Genomic DNA, 23,236 nt, shown 5'->3' with positions numbered 1-23,236 from the left:
ATCGTCCACAGCAGAAAATCGTTTTCATTTTTCCTGGTGTACACTGTACAGTATACGGGAGACGATCATTGTACATTTACAACGAAAGTCGATTTGAAGCAATTGCAAAGTAAAACGTCATGTATCCCTATTGGTAAAATCAAACCTAAGATTTGGCATTTCCCATTCGTTCGATGTGTCAATTGAATAATTTGATTGACTTGGTAATTTTCGTATTAAAAATGTTTCCGTCGGCACGATAAATTTCGCCAAAGTCTTTACTTGCAGTATTCGCACTTTTTCTTTGTCTCTTTTTTTTCTGTTTTATTTTGTTGTTGTACTTTTGTGTGCTCGTTTCCATTTATCGTCCATAGCATTACGTCGTAATTAATTAGTGTGAACTAACAAAAATGAAATTAAGTGTAGAATTGGTACTGATTTTTATCGGCATTGGCCTTGTCTATGTCGTCGGAGCCGATGAATTAAATGATGAAGTGAATCCGGGCGATGAGGGCAAGGAGATTTTTCGGAATTTGGTGCGACCATTCCGAATGGAAAAATTGAACTTGATTTGGGTTAAAGCGCAACAGGTAAACAAAACACAAAGTCCATCGCTGGTAAAAATCGGTCGGCTATTTTTAAATTGCAATTATTTTTTTCTGTTTTTTCCTCGTAATTTATTCTGGCATGCACCAACAAAACAAAAACTATTTATAGCGTCTCACCGAGCCAAAGCTACAGTCGTTGTACACACAAATGAAAACACAGGATAAAGAAGAAATCCAATACAAACAAAATGTCCGGGCGAACGACAACGAAGGAACGGGCGCAGCCAAACTTCGGGAAAAATTGATTGGCATCATGAAAGCGTACAACTTGTTGGATTACAGTGATCACGATAAATACGAAAAACCGAGCAAATATGATAAATATAGCAAGGACCGGGGTGATCAATATGCCAACAAAATCGGTACATTCAAAGATAAAAAATTGAACAAATTGTGGAACAAAGCCGAAATGGCTGGCTTCACAGCCGACGAACTAAGCGAATTAAAGACGGAATTTTCGCATTACGATGAAAAAGTTGAAATGTATTATAAATTACTTGATAACCTGGATGAACAAATCAAAAAACGTTATGAAAGTAAGTGAATTGGATTTGTCCAATGTAAGGCATTGAATTGGGAAATTTATTACTTATTTTCTTAGCATTTATCGGCCTGTATTCAGCGTAATTTTACCCCTTGTAGACACTGTCAACCAAGAAGAGTTGGACTTTTTCAACGAAGTCGCGCCCGATGACCAAGTCAAAGACGAACACAAAGAATACATGGATAATGCGAATAAATTGCGGGAGAAACATCACGACCTTAAAGATACTTATGAAAATTTGGAACGTAAAACGGCTCAAGGACGTGGCCGCCGTGAGTTCATCGACCCCAAAGTTATACATTTATGGAGTGTGGCCGTTGAAAGTAATTTTACAGCTAGTGAACTGGCCGCACTAAAGGAAGAGCTCTTCCACTTTGAATCGAGACTGTTAAAATTAAGCCATTTGTATGCAGAACATGCGATTGGAAATGAAAAATATAAGGTACACCGATTATTTTTTAAATCGGAATTTACTTATTGCATCAACTAGGTGTTTTTGTTTGCTAAATCGGCCATTATCGTTGAGTTTCAGAACAAAAAAGACAAGAAAGCCACCGAAAAACAGGATCATATGGAGAAAGATATCAAAAAGCAAGCCAGAAAAGTGGAAAAACTCCAAGAAAGCCTCGAGAAGCAAATATATCGACACACTGAGCTATGATTCCGCACAAATAGATCTCTCATCCCGAGCAACTGCAATATTTTTCTTGTTGTAATTGAATCTAATGAATAAAAATTTTTTAAATGAAATTGCTACATGTAGATTTTCGGTTTTTTTTATTATTTTTGTGCAGTTCCTAGAGTGCATACAAAGGATGACAAAATTGCAACGATTGCATGAGTCTTGAGCACAAAACAGTGTGTCTAGACTTTGAGCATGGGCAATATGTTCAATCGAAACCATGATCCACTCTGTAAATATCACTGTCAATAAATTGAGTAGAAAAAGAAGAAGAATAGGAAAACAAGCAACGGAAAAAGGGGAAGAATTGTTTTCTGTAGCATCTTTATTGATTTTAATCGAATGATATCTCTATACATAAGTAATATTGTATAATAATCATTTATATCATATATGACCAAAAAAGGAGAAAAAAATAATCATGTGAAAATGAAGAGCTCAGAAGCAGAAGAAGATTGATTTTCACTAAAGAGTTTCAAATATAACAAAAGCCTTCCTTCTTCTGATACCCCTTCAAATTGTATAACTGCACAGAGTGCTGACTTAAGCGGCATTCTCATAATTTTTATTCTGTTCTTTATTATTATTATTATTATTATTATTAATATTAATAATGAATAGTAACAAGTAAACATCAGCGTATGCCAGCAATGTGTATAATCCATTTTTTTGTTTTAAATATGCTCTCTTATTCAGTGATTTTTATTTTGTTTATACCGTAACGTTCATGAATTTATGCATCTTGATTTCAATATTTATATTCCGATTTAGCGAGATGTTGATTGTTGCGTATTCGTCTGTCATTGTTTTCCTATATACTCTTTGCCACTTTCCATATTATGTCGTGTGTCCGTAAATTTGTCAATCGAAAAAAATAAATTGGGTTGCTTTGTTTTTTTTTTCTTCAATTATTTAATTCGCATGAACTAGAAATTAGATTCGAAATCGTGTGTACGCTCAATTGGATATTAAGTTATTCGATTTGGATTGTGTTTTTCCTTTGTTGTTGTTTGTTTTTCTATTAATAATTAATCGCTTGGGAGGGGGTGTTGTTCGCTTTATTAATTTGTTTATCTCATTTTTGTTTCTTTTTGTATATGTTGTGTGAAAACAAAACATGAAGTAATAAATTGTAATGTTTGTTTGTTTGTTTCATTCTTTTCTTGTTGTAGGTAATTTTTTTTTTCTATTAAACTCTAAGCTAAGAATGCTTTTTTGGGTGGAATATGAGAGTTAATAATAATTTGATATTATTTAAAAATGTAAACGGCACTAAATTTGATAAAACTTTTTTTTGTAAATTTTCATGCTGTTGTTCTTTCGTTTTTTGCTGAGCGGTTTAGCAGTATTTGTTTATGTTTAGTTTCTTAGTTGGTGTGTTTTGCCTTGAAGTCGATAAGCTGCAACAATCAATGAAAAAGACCTAATTCACGAAGCTAGTTGGCTAGTTTGTCCATTTTGACCATCCTTGATTCTGTAACAGTTGAACAGTAGTTTCACTTTTAGTATTTATTTTTCGAAACAATTTCGTTAGTTTGAGCCAATTCATTTGTTATTTGCACACACTTACATGTTTTTCATGATCCCATAAGTCTTGCCCGATTTCTGGTTGTGCCATTTGGGAATAGTGCATCGATGGCATCATCGGTGGTTGATTCTGTGGTAACATTGAATTGTAATAATCCATGGGAACCTGTCAACAACATCAATTTAGTTTAGTTTCATTTAATTTAATTCATTTTCAAGGAAAGGATTTTATATGAACATTACAAAGCGTTGAATGTCAATTGAGACAAATTCAGCAACGAAAAACTCACTTGATTGAACTGATCTTGAAGATGCAAGTCGTCGTTATAGGGATTTCTAGCCGAAAGCGGATACTGCATCCAGTGTTGGGGTGGTTGTTGATCTAAAATTATTTAAAGAAAAACATTTAATAAATTTATTCGTCAAAATGGGGTTTTAAATAATAGTCCAAATATAGTTGAATAGTTTACCATTCGAAAGATGTGGTTGCGATGGTTGAGATGGTGGTGGCTGTTCTGCTATTGGAAAATATTTAAATTAATACGGATCTCATGGCAATACTCATAATATATAATGACATAGAAAATTTCCCATAAATTCTGCATCTTAAAAATGTACTCTACAAAAAATGTCGTCGTAAAGTATTTACCTAACCACGGTGGCAGTGAATGTTGGTTCATGTTATCCACATTTTCCAAATTGGTGTTCAATCCGCCGATGTTAACGTTGTGCTTCCACGATGCTCGTTCGGTACCGATTGGACGTGGCATGCGTCGATTGTCATCGGGTTGCAGTACATTTTTGTTGTTGGTGGCTACTTGTGAATTATTATTTCCATTGGGCGACATCGATGATGTTGAATTCATGGGCATCACGAGGTTTGCATGATCCAAATTAAATGTGTCATTCGGTGATGTATGACTTGAATGCGCAAATTCGGTGAACATGCGACCATTGTTGCTGGTCGGTTGAGATTGTGGCCGACCCGGTGCCCGATTGTAAAACGGTGCCGCATTACCAGTGTTCTGATTAGTGAATGGCATCTTCTGATACGGATTATAGTTTGCGTTTATCGATTGATTTGGATTTTGTGAGAACATATTGTTGCGGCCGTATGGCGCTTGCGTCGGATTATTTTTGACGACATTTGTTCCTGCGATTGAATATAAAACGTTTTATTATTATACTGCATTTATAATGGAATTGCAAGCGACTTTCTGTGCAGAATCATTTCGGAATATACTTACCCATTGATGAGAAGACAGAAGCACGCGGATTCAAACGTGACATTGACATCTGATTCGTATTCAAACCCTGTTGATACGATTGCATTGCATCCACATTGGAGTAGTTCATGTTACGATACGGCGGATCGTAACAGTTTTGATTCGATTTGGTGTCCATGTTCATTGAATCCATTGGAACCTGTGGAAGCATGTGAGTTTTATAAGTATTTTTACGATAGGATTTCATTTCAAGAAATATTGTTTCAGATAGAGAGAAGGATAAACGCCAACTCACCATCATTCGCAGCTGAGACTGAGATAACGACCGTGACGAAGACATGTCTTGTGCGGCCGATAAGGTTTGCATCGATGGCGGTCGAATGATTGATTGTGGAAATGAATCGCTCACTGTATTTCCATATACTGATGTGTTTGGTTTGATCACTGATTGCGATGTGGCAATATTCAATTGGGAACCAATTGGCGGTGGAAGCTTTGCTGGAGCTATACCAATGGGTGAAATATGCGGTGCAATCTGTGGCTTGTCCAAATCTGCTAAGACCGAATCTTTTTCGATGAGTTTATCACTTCGTTGCAAATCATCCGTTTCAAGTTTCACGACGCTGCCACCACTCTTTGAAATCGAGTCCAATTGATCGGCCGGTTCGTTGGTCTTGAAGTCTATGCTCTTTTGTGAGGATTGGTCGGATTTTTGATCTAAATCTTTTACCGATTTTTCATCAGTTTTGGCGAGTTTTGACGTTTTCGAGTTGACGGGCGAATTGAGATTGGCACCACGATAACCGGGCGCTTTGGATGCATCGGCCTTTGGAAGGCTGTCACTTTCGAGATAATTTTCAGCCGTTCGGCCATTGAACGTGGACTTCTTTTCCCATTCACCGGCAAACAATGAATATTCATGCGATTGTGAATTTGGTATGATAGGCAACTGAACACCACTGGTTTTCTGGCGACTTTGCAACGTTTTTGCGTCGGTCTGCTGTTGCAAGGCGGCCGCTTGAATAATTGAAGTGGACTCAAGCGGAACGATTGGCTTATCCACCAATGGAACCTCCCTGTACACGCTGTTTCTATCATGACGATTGGCAATAGAACTGGGTACAGTTGAGGTTACGGCCACATCACCAATTGTATTCGAGTAGCTGGATACCGATGTGGTGGTTTTCACCGTTTTATCATTGCTTGCATTTGTAAACACATTTGCCGAAGAGAATGGCGCCGGTTGATTGGGGGCCACTACATGTTTTGGAGACGAATGAATTTGAATGCTTTCCGATGAAACGACAATTGGTTTCACATCGGATGCCACTTTGGCTGCAAATGTTCCGAACGCTTCGGATGTTGAATTCTTGATGGTGTTCTTCAACGCCATCAAACCACTATGATCAATAGTCAATGTGGCAATTTTTGTCGATGGAAACGGTTCAGTTTTCTTGAATGCGGCTGTATCATTCGGCATCGGAGTGCGATTTGTGTTTGTTACAGTACGAACTTGAGTCACCGTTGCTGGTTTGCTGCTAATGGTGCTGCCAATGCTTCCACTGCTGCTGCAAATAATATTAGTGCTGGTGATATTGCTCGTTACGCTGGTTATATTGACGCTGTGAGGAGCTCGAACCTGTATGGGGAAAATTTGATTAGTAAACATTCTAAATGAAATTCAAGACTTTGATAAATTCGAAGAACAAAAGGAAAATGAAAAATATGGTAGGGGTTCGTCAGTCAAAATGCCAACGTCATTTCCTAGATTATTCGACTGAATATTCGAAATAAAGTGGCGTATTTTTGCAAAAGTTTAACTTACCGTGCTAGTTGTCGAACTGGCAACGGTGGACACTGGCTTAGACACTTTTGGTCCAGTTGCAGTGCTTGTCACGGTAGCTGTCACCGTTTGTGTGGTGATTATTGGCTTTTCAACGACATTCGACGGCGGAAGTGATCGGGCATTATTATTGACTTTCGGTAGCATTTGCAGAATATCCACTTCTGGATCCTTGACAAGAGCTCCAATCAGAAGGGAAGCTTGCTTAGTGGCATCGGTCGAACCTTTAATTGTGATCATGCGATCATTTTGCGATTTTCCCTGTTTTTCAACTTCGATATGTGCACCGGTAGCAGCACGAATAGCATTTATATTACTACCAGCCCGTCCGATAACACGTGAAATTGCATACGTTGGTATGATAATTTTCTTCACCGACGTATCTGTTGTGGGATGCTGTTGAGTTGAGCTCTTGCGGCTCACTTCTTTCCAGCCTTCCTCTCGTTTGAATTGGGCACTCGATTTGGTGGTGGCCGTTTTGCTCACACTCTCATGCTGTGTGGTCGTTTTGTTGTTCTTATTCCGTGTTGAATTAAAGTAAGACACTTCACCATCACTAGCATCATTGTGGTGCGCAGTTGCATTTCGGGTGGTTTTGTGATGTAACGCCGTCACAACTGGTTCGTGTGAGTTGAATTTCGAGTGCATGTCATTCTTTTCGCTCGTCTCATTCTTGTTGCCATCCGTATGATTTTCGATTGATTTGTTATTCGAACGTTCTTTTTCTTTCGATCCACGACTGTTACTGCTATTGTTGTTGCTCACATTTGCTGCAGTCTCCCTTTCGTTGGAATCGTTCTGCGTGGTATTTCGATGTTTTGCATCTTTCTCTTTGTGATGATGGTTATTATTTCTGCTGTAAGTGTCGCTACTGGTATCATTGCTTGATTGGCTTTTGCTCTCAGTGGCGTGGCTTCTATCATTTTGCTTGGATGGCTTTGTCGTCGTCGACGCTGTTGTTGTTGTTGCAGTTGTCGTCGACATAGCCGCGGTCGTTTCTTTCTCTTCATCAGACTCTTGGGTTCGGTTCGGGCTTTTATTCTTCTTCGATTGATTGCTGTTTTTATTTGCTTTTTGATTTTTCTTGATGACGTTGTCTGCGGCACCGACTTCAGACTTATTGCTACTGCTTTTGCTGCTGGCATTTTCATTTGATTTGTTTGTGGCATTGTTATTTTTGTTATCAGCACTGGAATATGATCCTTGACTGTGTACATCGATTCCTGAATCGGTTTCTTCTTTCTCTGGACTGACCACCTCTTTGCTGTCGTTCGACGATTGATTCTTCTTTTTGCTGCAGCTCTCTTTCTCCGGCACCTGTTCAACTTCCATTAGTTTACGTTTCTCCTCTTTCTTTTCCATTTTCTTCTTCTTCTTTCGTTCACGTCGTCTGGCTGCCGCAGCCTTGCGATTCTCTTCACGATTCTTTTCCATATCCAATTCTTCCAGTAAGATAGACGCATTTTTGTTTGCCTTTACGGCTTGGGCTTCTTTGGCAGCGCGAATGGTTTTCACGCATTCTTTGCATTTGTCCGCGAGCTCTTTATCGCTCACCGTTGCAATATATCTGGTCATCTCTTGATCGGATGGAAATTGAGTAACGTGGTTCACCATGAACTCGACAACTTTGGTGTGACCTTTACGGAAGGCAGCCATAAGACATGAAACGCGACGATTATCTTGTGAATCGATATCGGCGTTATGATTCTTCAGGATTTTTACAACGGAGAGGTGGCCACCGTTTGCGGCGAGCCAAAGCGGAGAATTTCCCTTCTTGTTTTTCACTTCAACGGCCGCACCTCGCTGCAGCAGAAGGTCCACGAATTTCAAGTGACCCTTGTCCGCAGCTATTGTGAGCGCGGTATCTCTTGACGACGGAACGGGCGTTGCATTAACATCGGCTCCCTTGTCCAACAATACGCGACCAACTTCAATGTAACCGCCGGATGCGGCTTCCATTAGCGGTGTCAATCCGGTTTTGGCTCTGTGTTCAACATTCGCTTTTCGATCGAGCAATAAACTCACCACTTCGTGCCGGCCCTGGAAGCAGGCCAGTGTTAATGCGGTGTTACGGTTTGTTTCGATTTGAGCATTAATATCGGAACCCATATCAAGGAGGAGCTTAACGGCAGCGGTATGACCATTCATTGCCGCAAGCATTAAAGGCGAAATGCCCAATTTGCTGCCGGTACGTGAATTTATTTCGGCACCATGGTTCAACAGCAATCGAATAATATTCACATAACCTCCGCTGGCAGCTAAACTCAGTGGCGTGTAGTCGGACACATTTCGATGTTCCTTATTTGCGCCAACTCTGAGCAGGATCTCCACGACTTCATATCGTCCACCTGAACACGCTAACGACAACGGAGTATCCTTCGTTCGTTCCGATTGAGCTTCTAGCTCGGCGCCATTGTTCAGCAGAATATTTACTACCTTCTCATGGCCAGCCGTTGCAGCTAGTATCAACGGAGTAAAACCTTTTTTGTCGCGGTGTTCAATATTTGCATCGCGTTGCAGCAACAGTTCGACTAATTCTTCATGACCGCCCGCACAGGCCAGTGTCAAAGCGGTATCATGATTCGAATCTGTTTCGGAATCAATATCGATCGTTTTATCCGCCTGCAACGAAAACAGAAGCGAAACAAATTTAGACCGCATTCACATCGGAATCAATTGAAAATGAGCGAAAGTGAATTTGGAGAAAGAAGAAAATGAATGAATGAATGAATGGATCAATAATAATAGTAATTGAAATGTGCGGTCTTACCAACGGTGATTGAGTGTTGATTGCAAGCTGTTGCATAGCTGTGTTTGTGTTTGGGGCAGATGCTTGACGCGCTATTGTCTTCCGTTCTCGTCGTGATTTCTCCATGACCTTTTTGGTCTTGTGAGATGCGGGCGTTGCGCAGGTTTGATCTTGTGCACTGGTACATAAGCTACTATTATTATTGGAGATATTATTTTGTGGTTGCGACTGAATCGTTTGCGGTTGTTGATTATTATTAACTGTTGTGTCTTGCTCTTGCTGACGTGGATTTTGAGATTGAATCGCTTGAAAGTGGGCATTCGGCGGCAATGGATTTGGCTGAAGTTGTGGCTGCTTCACTTGAATTTGTTGATCCAAATTTTGTGGCATTACTCCATGGTTCATGACATTTGCACTTGCGTATCGATAGTGGTTCTGCGGATGACAGAAAATTAAATTGTGTTTTATCGTCAGATTTATATGATTTTTCAGGTTCAAATGACTTACAGGTTGGTTGATGGTTGTTAACACAGCTTGTGATTGTGACTGAGTTCCAGTTTGTTGAACATTTGGCAATTGAAACAGCAATTGAAGCGATTGTGAAGTTTGCTAAAAAAAAATTAATTCATCAAAATTAAAATGTCCGTTTAAATAGCTCACATCGAAATGTTCACATTGAAAATTCATTGAATTCAAATTCAGTGCATAAACTTACGAAATTGGTTTGTTCTGGTTCGCCGATCGATTCCGCAATTGGTTGCGTCGTTGTTGGTGAGGTGGGCGCTTGAAATTGTGGCTGAATCGATTGCAAATCCAGTTTCGGTTGCTTTTGCATATCGACTAATGGCGGTGGAACCAACGGTATTTGATCTTGTTGCTGATTCTGAAGAACGCACAATAACCAAATATAGTTTGTTTGAGTTGAGTTGACATCGCAATTGTTTCCCAAAATGAAAATTAAATGTGGATTTACCTGAAGTTGACTGAGCAATTGGAATTGTTCAACGCAAAATTGCTGTTGTAATTGCTGGTGCAGTTGTTGTTCGATCTGACACATTTGCTGATGGTCTAATTGCTGCTGTTGCTCATCAATTGGAGTCGCTTTGCCGGTTGGGGCTAGAAAAAAAATGCATTTTCAAAATGGTCAATCAACTTTCTTAAATCGTCATTTTATTGTCTATTTTATTACCGGTTGTAGTCCAACGCATTTTGCAGGCTGAATTCAAGCCAATGTAGTTCGCATACTCGGTGTATTCATTGAAATTCGCGGTCACTTCCTGTAATTTCAATATCGCCAATCAGTTAAATTGATTTTGAAAAGCACGAATGTTTTTTTTGTTGTTGTTGATAAAATTCAGTTAGCAAATAATCAGGTATTCATTTCGTGCTATTATACCTGTAACGTTACCGGCCAATCATTGACGCTGTGCAGAACATTCAACACATCAATGTCATCAGCCCAATCATAGTTGCAGTTATTTTCGCGTGTACGCTGTTGCAGTGCATCGGTATTGAAAACATCTGTCGGACTGTCTATATCCAGATAAGCGTCCTTATTATCACTCTCTTCAACGGAAAACATGCTCAAATCATCTTGCTGATCACCGAAATCTGAGCCAAAATCAAAGTGATTAGTCAATGGGATGACGTTAAAATAAAAGGACAAAGTTGCATTTGTGATGAAATAATCTTACTTTTTGATTGATTAGAATCTTGTTCACAGTTGGTTTTGGATTCCGAGTCTCCAGCAATTGTGTGTGTTGAACAGGGTTTTTCGTGGATTACAAACTCCGGCATTTGATTGGCATTCAGTTCGGATCGAATGACTTCGAAGAAAATGCGCGAAATATCAGCGATATCTGGGGCTGTGAGACGCAGAAAGTTGGAAATTGATTTTGATCATTGGCATTAATTATTTTTACACAATCTAGCATATGGAAATCCAAACATTGTAAATACTTACTCGTCGATGTGGTAGGCGAATTGGTTTTCGGTGGCGTTGTATCGTCTGAAGCATTTTTGGAATGTGATTCCGATAATGCTTTTGGTCGATCAACCAACAATTTCTGGGCAAATTTCTGCAACGGATGGTTCGGGATTTGCGCGACCAACTGGAGGATGTTTTCATTCGGTGCAATTTGTTCGGCTGAATCGTCTTCTGACACAATGTTGCTTCGCAACTGATCACCTGTTAAATGGAGTGTCAGACAATTAATATTTTTCGCTTCATTCCTTGCTTCATTTTGCTCTTCGTGGCCTTTCTTTTCTTTAAGTGTTTATACTTACTAGATGGCGGTGTTATTGTTTCACCGACAGCGCTCTTAGAAAGCGCTTCGGGTGTTATTTTTGGTCGATCCATGGTCAGTTTCGGTGCAAACTTTTGCGATGGAAAATTTGGTACTTGAGCCGCGAACTAGAACAAAACCACGTTGTAAACGATTGTCTTTCCCTATGTAAATTGTCATTTCATCTTACCTGCTGCATATCGATGGGTGCTGGTTGTGCCTGGAGATTTAGCTGTTGTTGTTGTTGTTGTTGTTGTTGTTGTTGTTGCTGGTGCTGGTGCTGGTGCTGTTGTAGCTGCTGTTGCTGTTGTTGAAGTTCAGTAGGTTGTAGAACGGGAGTGATTTTCGATTGTTCTGTTTTCATAAACGCTGGATTGGGTTGGATTGCCGAAATGGATGATGCTACAGCTTTTCGATTATTTTTACTGTCCTTTTTCGATACAGATTTCACTTTTGGTCGGTCACTAATTGCAGTGGTTGGCGACACCTCAGATGGAGCGATTGGAGAAGACGTAACCGTTGTAATGCTCGTATTTGGCAACAAATAAGGGGTAATATTCGATGAACTCGTGTTGGCTGTTGTTGGAGTAACTGTAAAATTGGGTGAGATAGAAAATAAGAATTTGTGGTCAAAAACATCATCTCCAAGTGAAAACTGCAATTAAATTTACCATTCGTTGGCGTCAGATTCAAATCCAAAGCATAGCTCGTTGGTATGAAAGTCGGTGTAGCACTCTCCCCATCTGAGATTTTGAACGGTGTTTTCTGCTTTGTTGGATCGAGCTGATGAAAGAGACAAGATAATTGATTGATTTCCAAAGAATTTTCAAAACACCGAAATGTGCTGGAACACAGCAAAATAACAGAAATGTGCCATGATTACTTACCAGTTTAAATTCTTCCAGGAAATTCGGTTTCATCACGTTTTTATCGGTGACTAAGGGTGCGGTCACAGACCCAAATGTTTTCGATAGATCTTCGCCAAATTGTTGCAATCGATTTTGTTGCGTTGGATCGATTGGCGTCGGGACATTCAATTCGAAAGGTGCTGGCGTTTGGCGATTCTTGCGAAGTAAACTCTTTTGCTTGACATTGTTGGTATGCGGCGCCGTATTCACAACCGGAGTTGCGACAGGCAAGCTAATTGGTTGCGAATGCATCGGTGGATCACTACAATTACAGAACCGAATGTTCGTTCATGAATATTTCAGGCGAATAAATTGGTTTCATTTAATTCATTTCGATTGTTATTTACCTTGACATTGCACCAGCTGTTATGATCGTATCGGTCGCATTGATGTTATTATTTTGGCTTGTGTTATTGTTATTATTCACAAGACCAAATCTAGCTAAGCCCAATGCCAATCCATCCTTAAACCCTTGATTACGAAGGAAACGCATATTCGCCAATATTGAATCTTCCATCGGCGTATTTTTTACATTCGAATTCAATAGGATATTTTGCAATGAATTCGGTAATGTTGCGTCGGTTGGCGTAACTTGATGTTGAAAGATTTGCTGATTAGTAACTCTGACGGCTTCGGGTACTTCTTGTAACCCAGCATCTGGAAAGACTTGCGCTAAAAATGGGAAAAAGTAGAAGGTTAAAGTGATGATCGTGGAATGTATTAATACGAATGATTTGCAATCGAATCGATTTTTACCTGGAAGTTGAATTTCGGGCAAAGGTTGTTGAATTGCAGGCTGTTGGATTTGCTGCTGTTGTTGTTGTTGCTGCTGTTGCTGTTGTTGCTGCTGCTGCTGCTGCTGTTGCTGTTGTTGCTGCTGCTGCTGCTGTTGTTGTTGTTGTTGCTGCTGCTGTTGTTGTTGTTGTTGTTGTTGTTGTTGTAGTAGTAGTTGTTGTTGTTGTTGTTGTTGAACCTGCTGCTGTTGTTGTTGAACCTGCTGTTGTTGTTGTACCTGCTGTTGAACCTGCTGTTGAACCTGCTGTTGAACTTGTGGCGGCACCTGCTGTGGAAGAAAAGAGGTAAATTGAGCTATCATTAGGAAACTTGTTGAATCTGGAAAAATTAAAACTTTCCATTTCATTCTGGGGTAAAATTAATGGTAAAAATTTTCAACGGCAGTGTTAATATATCCGCATGAACTGTACAAATGTATACAAGCGATCTCAATAGCTGGTTGAAATATGGTTAAAATGAAGGTGAATATGAATTTTCCAAATGCAGATGAATATGATTCCTGTTTTGGTTCTAAATAAAGAGATCACAACGATTCGGTTGTATTTTTACCTCTTGTGGTGGCTGCTGCTGCTGGTACATCCAGTTTGGATAATCGAGCAACAGCTGAACTACTCCAATATGACCACCCTTCGACGCTTCGATTAGCATCGTAGCTGTAATGAAACGAAAGAGAGAGAGAGAGAGAGAAAATGAACAAACCATTCAGTAAGTTTGAAGTTCAAATATGTGACGGTAACAAAAAATTACTCACAGTTATCTTTAAGCTTATGAAATGGATCGGCGCCACTTTTAAGTAATAATTCAACAACGGCTTGGTGTCCACCGGCACAGGCTAACGATAAAGGTGTATGATCATTGCTGGTCGATTGTTTGTTGACATCCGCTCCCTTATTGATAAGAAATTTAATGGTGCAAATGTGACCGGCTCGACAGGCCTTCATGAGTGGTGTTCGGCCGCCTTCCGATTCGTGTTCTAATTCGGCACCATACATAAGTAAAACTTCGGCAACATCGGTATGACCATTTTCGCAAGCATACGTTAACGCTGTGTCACCGGTTGGTGTTTGTGCGTGGACATTGGCGGTGCTCTCCAGAAGAAATCGAACTAATTCAATGTGGCCTTCTTGCGCCGCTTCCATCAGCGGTGTTGAAGCTCCAATCTCCAAATCGGCTCCATTTTTCAATAAATAATCAGCTACTTCAAGGAAACCACCACAACAGGCTAATGTCAGAGCAGTTTCTTGGGTTTCTTCGGTTTGGGCGTTAATATTGGCACCTGTAATTTATGGAAACAATGAAACAAGAAATCGGTCAACATTGAAATGAAAACCACCACAATTATAATTTTTAAAAAGCATGGAATAAGTAGAACTATTATCGAATCTGACAAAGAAAAGCCCAGATAAAAGCATGTTTCTTTCTTCTGTGACACACACACATTTCATCACGAAATAAAAAATGATGCAATGGTGGTCGGTCAGTGATGCTGATGATAATAACAAGGTACAATTGATGAATTGTTATTTAGTTAAAAGGAAAATCACTTGGCATAGGAAACTCAATCATACCCTGCGACAGTAGTAATGCAGCCATTTCTTCGTGACCTTCACGCGATGCCTCCATCAATGGTGTGTAACCTTCATCGTTCACCTCTTCGATATTGGCGCCACGTTCGAGCAGCAACATAGCCAAATCAACGTGTCCGCCGCAAGCGGCTAAGGTGAGTGGAGATTCAAATGAATCGGTTGGCATGTTGACTTGTGCACCCGAATCCAAAAGGAGTCTTGCCACTTCAACGTGTCCATCCATCGATGCCTCCATCAGTGCGGTATGCATTTCATCGGTCTTGTGTTCTTGATCTGCGCCAGCTTCTAACAGAAATCGTACCATGTCCAGATGGCCTTTGTAACACGCTAATGTAAGTGCACTTTCTTTAAATTCATTTGAATGCGTATTGATACCAGCACCGTGTTCTAACAAGATCTGAAATCATAAGAGAGACACTCGCATTGTATTATTTTTGCGCATGATAAATTTAGATGGATGATGCGGCAAATAATAAGGAAAAAAACTAAAATCAGATAAGATCAAAAAGGGTCATAATCGACAAAATAAACCGGAATTCAGGTTTAACCATTTGAAATGGCAAATAACAACTCAACAGTTTATTTCGGATTCATATCTCGGGTCTAATCATATTAAGCAGTGTTTTTAATGAGCAATTCAAGTGTTTTTATGGACGTATTTTGTCACTACTTACTTTGGCAACTTCCACATGACCGGCTGATGCCGCTTCCATAAGAGGTGTATGGCCGTTTTCATTGTGATCTTCGATGTTTGCACCGGCGGCCAGAAGTTCTTTGACCGCTTCTATGTGGCCAGCTGCACAGGCATACATAAGAGGCGTGTTACCGGTCGACGATTGAGCGTTTACATCTGCATTATGCGATATTAGAAGTTTGATAATTTCTACATGTCCCGCCGAAGCTGCTTCCATCAGAGGTGTACAATCATTCTTTTGGCCTCGATCTTCCACTTGCGCTTGCATCGCAAGTAAAACCTATCGCAGAAAATATTCATGAATTAAATAAATGAACCACACAAAGGGATATTGCAACTTTTTTGAACAGAAAAAACGCCATCTTACGTGCCCGTAAATTATTTTACTGTACATTTCGATGGTAGAGCTTGAACAAAAGTTCAACACTATGCATAAACTTGGAAAGAGCTTGATAAACTTGATGAAATACATATATTTTATGGTAGTTGCAATACCCATATGGAACCACACACAAATGTGAATGTAGGAAGGGAATTGTGCGTTGTGGCGCTTGACGATTTTTACTGCAACAATTAACTCACTTGTGCTAATTCATAGTAACCGGCTGAACATGCTAACGATAATAATGATTCACCGTCGTCGGTGCCTTCATTAATTGTATTCGTTCCATCGCCTAAAAGTCTGCGGACGGTGTTTACATCATTATCTGCACAGGCTGCAATCAACGTTCGCGACAGCAGATTTCGATCTCGATTTGTGTCTGTTCGCATTCGATTCAGCTCTTCGGCAGCATCGGTTAGGGCTAGACTAGCACTCCGTAAAACAGGAACAGTATCATTTTCTAAAAAAAATCATGAAAAACAATCAAATTATTTCGACAAGAACAATTTCTCAGATATATTTCGAATTGAAATTGAACAAAAATAACAATACCTTCGTCTTCCTCACAGTCTTCGTCGTCGTCATCTGTTCGCCCCTCATCATCTCCATCCTCATCCTCCTCTTCCGATTCTTCTTCTAAAATAGAATGCAATCGATATTTGAATTAAACATGACACAAACGAAGTCATCAAGTTATTTGCAATGAACAAACCTTCGCCTAAATTTGTTTCATCAAGCTCTAGGTCATCATCTGACGACGAACACGATTCTGGAATCTCTTCATCCAAATCTCCCTGTAAACAATCAATGCAAATACAAACATTTATTAGACGCATTTTTTTCTATTATGTAATGAGTAAAAAAGGTCGAACGAAATGGTACCTGAATGTTAATCTATCGGATTAATTTCATCATTGATTAGAGAAAGTAAATTCAAAAGAAATCAAAACACAATCGAAATTATATATTGAAACTGTGGTTACAAAATCGTTTGCGGAAATCAATTACTTTGTTCAGATTGGTTTGGAATCGGTACAAGCACACACAAAAATTAAACTGATTCATAACCAGCGGATCAAACCTTTTTTTCATTCGCCAAACACACACACACAACAAGAATCGGGTTACAGTTGAACAATTAATCGGATGCATTAAGTGACTGCAAAAATCATCAACCAAACAACTGTTGCATTCATTTTCTGTTGTTGTTACTGTTGTCATCAAACATGGTTAATTACACTCGCCTCATCTCTTTCTGCACCTTTCACACATACGAGCCCATATCATATACACATACACACACACACACATGTAAACACAGTCAAACAATTTTGTTTTCTTAATTAGAGATTATTTGTCGATTTTCGAGTGATTCGCTGACCAAACGAACAATGCGTCAAACGGTTTAAAAGCATTGCCTCAAGCATTCTTATTTTTCGCCCTGTCAATTCCAAATGAGTGGCTGCTGCCTGAAAAGGTCACGTTGTAAACGTATCAAACATATCCATATGCCAAACAACAAACCGAAAAACGAATTACCAAGAACAAAACTGCAATTAAGATTAGAAGCATTTTGGGGCCACATCAAGCGAGCTCATAGACACGAAAACATGCCTGACTAATGGCACCATTCGAGATATATATGTGTGTGTTTGTGTTTGTGTATGTGCGCGCGAGAAGAATCTATCGAGTGCTGAAAATTTCAATTTGAACAAAAATTATTGTGATTGCCGTTGTTAAAATGTTAACGGAATATCAACCGTTGTTCATGTTGCGAATGTTACGAGTCATGTCTTTAACATCGATGCCTATCGAAAATAGCGAATTGATCTCCTCTCTTTCTCTCTTTTCATCTATACATGAAACATCGCTAGATATTCCAACCGCAATAACTACAAAAGGTACGAACAACAACAAAATTAGTAAGTTGATTTCGGTCTTCAGCTAGAGAGACTGAATTTATGTAGATGAAAGAAAAAATAAACGCAATTTCTATGAATCGATATCGGCTTTGCCTATTTTTTCCCCTTCATCTATTTATTACTCTACTCTATCACGCAATTCGCATTCACTAACTTTGATTTCAAATTTTCCACATGATTTTTCGTGTATTAGACAACAACTACTGATGACGGGTAAGTACAACACACAAAGCATTTAAAAAAGAAAAAAAAAGTGCATACACACGATGCAAGCAAAGTGTGCATATACACTATATACAACCCTTTATGTACGTACAATGTAATTTTACGTGAAATGAACTAAATATGGAACATTTAACACCTATAGCACCTTTAACGTGCATATCTCTACAGATAATGCACACGTATAAATAAATCATCGTGTATTGAACACGCATTAATGGCCGCAACTGTTAATAAAGACATATCGATGAAAAGCGGAGAGAGGAGAGAAGAAAACAACAACACCACGTCGAATTGTGCGAATTGAACGATCGAGCGAAAGATGCGAACGCAAAATAACAGAAAAAAAAGTAAAAATCTTTCCTACTTTTTTTGCGTGTGCACGTACTAAAATGCCGTGGTCAAAACGGTGTGCATAAACGAAAAGATATTAAGATATTACATATATGTTCTAAAATCCGAGCGAGCAACGAGAGAGAGAGAGAGAGAGGAAACACGTGAAATATCAAATTTCAAAATGGCGTTCAATAAATTAATTAATAATAATACATCATTAGTGCATTTTGCACAAATTTATATGTGAACCAAAGTGTGCTCAAAAATTAGCTGAGCCCGTGTTATGGATGGCTGTCTGTTTGGGGTTTTCCCTGCGAAATTGCATCGAAATATAAATCATTCTATAATGTCAACATGCTGCCGAGCTCTTTCTCATTTTCGATGTGATATGTGATAGCATATGTTTGTGTTCTTCTAGCACATGAATGTTTGAAACGTAAAGAAAATTGGCTCCAACACTCTTTATCTCTCACTCCTCTATGTCTTAATTCGGACATGTATGAAACACCTTGCGGTTTAATGCGTTTGCATGAAATCTGCCCATTCTCTCTTTCTTTTCTATTATTTCTTTTTTTTCGGTGGTTCTCTTGGTGTGTAAATTATTCGCCTAAAACGCACGCAACAAAATAAATCATTTTGAGTCATGACAGACGCAGAATTGGAGAGAGAGAGAGAGAGCGAGCGAAAAAAATTCACTATTTATAATTAACATGAGAAACATTCAATCGTTCAATCGATAAGTGCTTCGTCATACACAATATACTCTTTATTTTTGTCCTTATTGATTCAAGAGTGTGTATATGTGTGTGTAAGAGGAGATGTTGTTGACAGTGAGCTATATTTTTTTCGGTGTGCAGCTCTCCGAGCGCTCCTAGTTTCATTGTATGCCGTGAAATGCAATGTATTTCTTATGATAAAAGTCTTAATTAGTTTTTTTTTTCTCGTCGTCGCTGTTGTCGTAATTGGCTCTTGCCAGGCGGTCACCAAATGTTAGTGTATGCGTACGATATTGTTTTGCATTCTTCATTATATATTTTTTCTTTTTATTTCGGTTGCTGTATGAACTATAGAGTCTGATGTATAAAAAAATGAAAGCAGCAAACCAGGCCTCTTTTATGTTGATAATGGACTTTGACCTTTGCCTGTGTGCACAATCGTACCTTAGTTGCATTCCACATACGACGATACGATAAAAAAAAATAAACTATTTAAAAGAAGCAGAAAAAAAATTGCCACTGTGCTATGTGCATATGTGTATCCTGCGCGCATAAAATATGATTTGATTGAAGCGCAAGCGGTCGAGAGAGAGTGAGAGAGAAAATGAAACTTCATGCAGTTACGTTTGCACATGATGTCATTAATGTGTGTTTAATGCGATTCCATTCATATCGAGTGGTGGCCAATGCCGATTGTTCATTCGCTTTGAGTCGCTACTTCTTTTTTGTTCTCTCTTCATTTTGTTTATAATACTTTTTTGCGTTGCTCGTCCTGCGGTCGTTCATTCAAACCATTTTTTTGCTTCATGCTTGGATCAGTGTTCGTTCGATTCGATGCTCAATGCAACAAAATCGGAGCTCTCATTTCGAAAGGATATGCTGACATTAAACGGAATGAGAGAAAAAAAAGTAATATGGTCAAATGCAAATAAGAAATAATGAAAAGAAAAATCTGCAACTTGCTCTCATTGCACACGAATGCGTACCGAACATCATCACAACATTTTCATCATTCATAATAATTATCATTCCGAGTACAAAGCAACCACAAAATAAAAACAATGTGCAGCACATTTTAAGTCCTCTATATCTAATTTGGTCGCCTCAAACATCAAATTTATAATATTTATGGGTCATGAAATGAAATTAATGCACGGACGCACACACAAATCTCCGACAATTCATGCTCATTATTAATAAATCTTATTTATTTGTAGTGCTTGCAAATTCGAATACAGTGGAACCTCGGAAATTAGAAGGTGTTTGTACTTCGGGTACTTCTAATTTCTGAATTCTTCTAATTTCGGAGGCAAATTTTTTTGCATTAATTTTACAGTCAAATGAACAAAATGACACTACAGTAACACCAGAACGAAATTCCCAAATAAAAATATAACTTTGAAACATACTTTTAACAAGATTCCAATATTTTTGATACTCTGCCTTAATAATTCTTTTCAATAATATTCCAATTAAATTAGAAGAATTATCAGACAAAACAATTCATTTATTTCGAGATGAAAGATTATAAAAGCTATGGAGATGTATTTTTTTCCATAAAAAAACGAATATAAAGTAAATTTGGAGCAATCCGAATCCAAAAAACTAAATTTGTTCATTTTTGGACGAAAATCGAACATATTTCCAGAAGATTTTGAGTTCAATTTGCTTCAAATCAACCATGATTGTATATTTTAACGATGAAATGTTCCTAAAAATTTTCACTTTCAAATAGAATTCACATTAATATGTTTTGTTTCGAGATTTTGAAGCTGAGGCTCAAAATTTTCGAAAAAAACCACAAATAGTGATTCAATTCAAGAAATTCCAATCGATACTTTGTTCCATTTAAAATATTTTTCGTTCGATACAATAGCTGCATTGCATAAAATAAGCATTTAAAAAAGTACCTCTGAAATTAGAAGACAATCTTCTAATTTCAGAAGCAGCAATGGAGCGGAGAATTCTCTTCTAATTTCGGAGGAATTCTAATTTCTGGATCTTCTAATTTCCGAGGTTCCACTGTATACGTATATACACATTATGTTTTTAACTCTGTCTCTCTCTCTCTCGCTCTCTCTCTATCTCTCTCTCTCTCTCTCTCGCTCTCGCTCTCTGAATTCGGTTTTACAAATAGAAAGGTCTTTTTCGTTAGTCATCGAATTACATCGGTTCTCATGTGTACGGTATTTTTCGATATGCATCTGTCTTCCGTCTGGCAGCAGCCACCACATAGCATACGAAAATATTCACGTACACGAATCTCTTATTTGCTCACACCAATCTAAATAGCCTGCGATTACATTTTGCACACATCAAAATTCATAAATGCTTCATATCCAAACACACATTACCAGCGACATTTCACTTCATACATTCTTAAAGAAACCAATATTACTATTACATATTTCGCGGTGTTATTGTACTACAGCAGCAGTAGCCGCAGCAAAGGAAAAAGATAAAGAAGTATTAGTAACGAGCAGAGAGAAGAGTGAAGAGAAGAGAAAGAGAGCGAGAGAGAAAATCACACAACTAATCATTAGATATAAGCAGGCATACAGAGAGCTTCGGATCGGTCATGATGAATGAATGAATTGCCGCGGTAAAAATTTCTAGTTTTGCTGTTAAATTTACACCGAAAAAAGGGTTAATATGTGTGTACGAACACACTTCTTCTCGTTGATGTTGGTTTTTTTCGTATTTTATGTGCATACCGACAACTATAATAACCGCCGCAACGCAAAATATGTAATGCATGAATGCAAAAAATTCAACTCGAATATGTTAAAGAAGAAGAAGAAGCAAAGTGGTCTTTAAAAAAAAGAAACTTTGATACGCATACACATCAGCGGCGCGATGTGTCAATAAATTGTCGCACTTCAATAGAGTTAGTCTACAAGCCGCTGGAGATCAAAATGAATGAAAAAAAACAACACAAACTCAGAGCCACACACAGCAAATGCAATAAAATTAAAATATTCATTTGAAACAACAACAACAACAAAAAAAACAAGCATAAAAAAGCAGCGCACACAAATGAAGGAAATGCGTTCACACACGGATGTACAATTGCAAATTCACGACTCGACACACAAAAGACACACGAAGAGCCATATTAAATAAACAATATATCAAATGGACAGAGAGTGATAGCATCGCGCGGTTGCAGTTTTTTTCTTCTATGTTTTAAACGTTACATTGTTAGAGGTGAAGCGCAAACATTGGATGATTTCATGGATTAGGCCCGATTTGATGTGCACAACGGGAAGGGTTTTTGTTGTTGCTGTTGTTTTTTTTTCTTCATTATTATTACTATATCGACATTTTCGTTTTTTTGTGTTTTAGTTATGGTTATTGCTGTTTGTTATTATTTTTTTGGATAGCAGCAGAAAGTGCGCACTGCACAAAGCAAAGCGTTTGTGCTACCGAAGTAGAAAAAAAATAGCACGCAAACACACAACAAACAAACTTGTTCAAAAAACCATAGAAAGTTGGAAGTTTGGTTTTTTTTATTTGGTTTTGTTTAGCAGATTGATGATGGGAATATGGTGTGAATTGAATGAGTTGTGAGAGAAAAGAGACAGACAGAGACAGAGAGAACTTACCAATAAGTCTGGTCTAAGGCACAACCATGCTAGAAGAATCTACAAAAATTAGAAGAAGGACCACAAGATTTTAATGATAAGAAGCCACTGTTTTTTGTTGTTGTTTTCTTGGTGTTACTCTTTGGTTAATTTTTTTTCTTGTTTGTTTGTATTCTTTTATTTCTTGATTGAATCCTGTCTTCGTGTTGTGGAAACTCGATTGTAATTCTCTCTATTCGTCCCAATTCGCGTGCCATACCGACTTGAGTTTCATTTCATCCGAATCGACAAATCGTTCGATCAATTGTAGTGGTTTCCTTAGAATTTTAAGTAGATCAATATCAACTATAGAAAATAAGACCCCAACACAACTCTATTTATCTATCTTTCTCTCATGGATAATCCGCAAACGTTTTATAATTCTCACATTTGTATGTAATTCATTCGACGATTTCATATTCCGAATTGCATTCTGCATTTGCAATTGGCGTTTTTGTTGTTTTTTTTTCGCTGTTTCATTTGAATCATCACTCAATATGTGTATGCATACAAAAGGGCTGGAGCTACCATAACGAACAATATAACGGTGTATTATAACATGCTCTCTCTCTCTCTCTCTCTCTCTCTCTCTCTCTCTCTCTCTCTCTC

The 23,236-nt window shown here is 38.4% G+C and overlaps 2 protein-coding genes across 14 annotated transcripts in view; one reads left to right on the top strand and one right to left on the bottom strand.

Moving 5' to 3' along the window:
* Positions 1 to 134: 134 nt before the first annotated feature.
* LOC129578432 (alpha-2-macroglobulin receptor-associated protein) lies at positions 135 to 1,893 on the top strand. Its single transcript, XM_055466976.1, has 4 exons — positions 135 to 569; positions 697 to 1,123; positions 1,230 to 1,573; positions 1,664 to 1,893. The coding sequence occupies exons 1-4, from the start codon at positions 390 to 392 to the stop codon at positions 1,790 to 1,792; spliced, it is 1,080 nt and encodes a 359-aa protein (XP_055322951.1). The 5' UTR covers positions 135 to 389; the 3' UTR covers positions 1,793 to 1,893.
* Positions 1,894 to 2,849: 956 nt separating this feature from the next.
* The window catches only part of LOC129578431 (ankyrin repeat and KH domain-containing protein mask), a 24,718-nt gene continuing 4,331 nt past the window's right edge, over positions 2,850 to 23,236 (bottom strand). Inside the window, exons 2-32 of one of the 13 annotated variants that reach the window (XM_055466973.1) lie at positions 22,610 to 22,648; positions 16,521 to 16,602; positions 16,361 to 16,444; positions 16,009 to 16,268; positions 15,407 to 15,706; positions 14,715 to 15,129; positions 13,898 to 14,422; positions 13,696 to 13,799; positions 13,374 to 13,414; positions 13,108 to 13,274; positions 12,699 to 13,023; positions 12,331 to 12,613; positions 12,115 to 12,226; positions 11,634 to 12,034; positions 11,445 to 11,571; positions 11,122 to 11,346; positions 10,853 to 11,023; positions 10,555 to 10,769; positions 10,348 to 10,435; positions 10,132 to 10,274; positions 9,874 to 10,041; positions 9,666 to 9,767; positions 9,180 to 9,593; positions 6,392 to 9,031; positions 4,862 to 6,205; positions 4,588 to 4,765; positions 3,990 to 4,493; positions 3,811 to 3,858; positions 3,631 to 3,722; positions 3,384 to 3,506; positions 2,850 to 3,287 (exon numbers count right to left, since the gene is read on the bottom strand). In XM_055466973.1, coding sequence (XP_055322948.1) covers positions 3,258 to 3,287; positions 3,384 to 3,506; positions 3,631 to 3,722; positions 3,811 to 3,858; positions 3,990 to 4,493; positions 4,588 to 4,765; positions 4,862 to 6,205; positions 6,392 to 9,031; positions 9,180 to 9,593; positions 9,666 to 9,767; positions 9,874 to 10,041; positions 10,132 to 10,274; positions 10,348 to 10,435; positions 10,555 to 10,769; positions 10,853 to 11,023; positions 11,122 to 11,346; positions 11,445 to 11,571; positions 11,634 to 12,034; positions 12,115 to 12,226; positions 12,331 to 12,613; positions 12,699 to 13,023; positions 13,108 to 13,274; positions 13,374 to 13,414; positions 13,696 to 13,799; positions 13,898 to 14,422; positions 14,715 to 15,129; positions 15,407 to 15,706; positions 16,009 to 16,268; positions 16,361 to 16,444; positions 16,521 to 16,602; positions 22,610 to 22,648 — 9,750 coding nt within the window. In that variant the 3' untranslated portion in view covers positions 2,850 to 3,257. Of the gene's footprint in view, positions 3,288 to 3,383; positions 3,507 to 3,630; positions 3,723 to 3,810; positions 3,859 to 3,989; positions 4,494 to 4,587; positions 4,766 to 4,861; positions 6,206 to 6,391; positions 9,032 to 9,179; positions 9,594 to 9,665; positions 9,768 to 9,873; positions 10,042 to 10,131; positions 10,275 to 10,347; positions 10,436 to 10,554; positions 10,770 to 10,852; positions 11,024 to 11,121; positions 11,347 to 11,444; positions 11,572 to 11,633; positions 12,035 to 12,114; positions 12,227 to 12,330; positions 12,614 to 12,698; positions 13,024 to 13,107; positions 13,415 to 13,695; positions 13,800 to 13,897; positions 14,423 to 14,714; positions 15,130 to 15,406; positions 15,707 to 16,008; positions 16,269 to 16,360; positions 16,445 to 16,520; positions 16,603 to 22,609; positions 22,649 to 23,236 lie in introns of all 13 variants that reach the window. The other 12 variants (XM_055466974.1, XM_055466961.1, XM_055466962.1 and 9 more) reach the window with 12 other exon arrangements.

The sequence above is a fragment of the Sitodiplosis mosellana genome, unplaced genomic scaffold, assembly GCF_009176505.1.
Source record: "Sitodiplosis mosellana isolate CC-2019 unplaced genomic scaffold, AAFC_SMos_1.0 Smas_scaffold_6226, whole genome shotgun sequence".
Taxonomy (NCBI): domain Eukaryota; kingdom Metazoa; phylum Arthropoda; class Insecta; order Diptera; family Cecidomyiidae; genus Sitodiplosis; species Sitodiplosis mosellana.
This window is presented reverse-complemented; position numbering and strand designations above follow the sequence as displayed.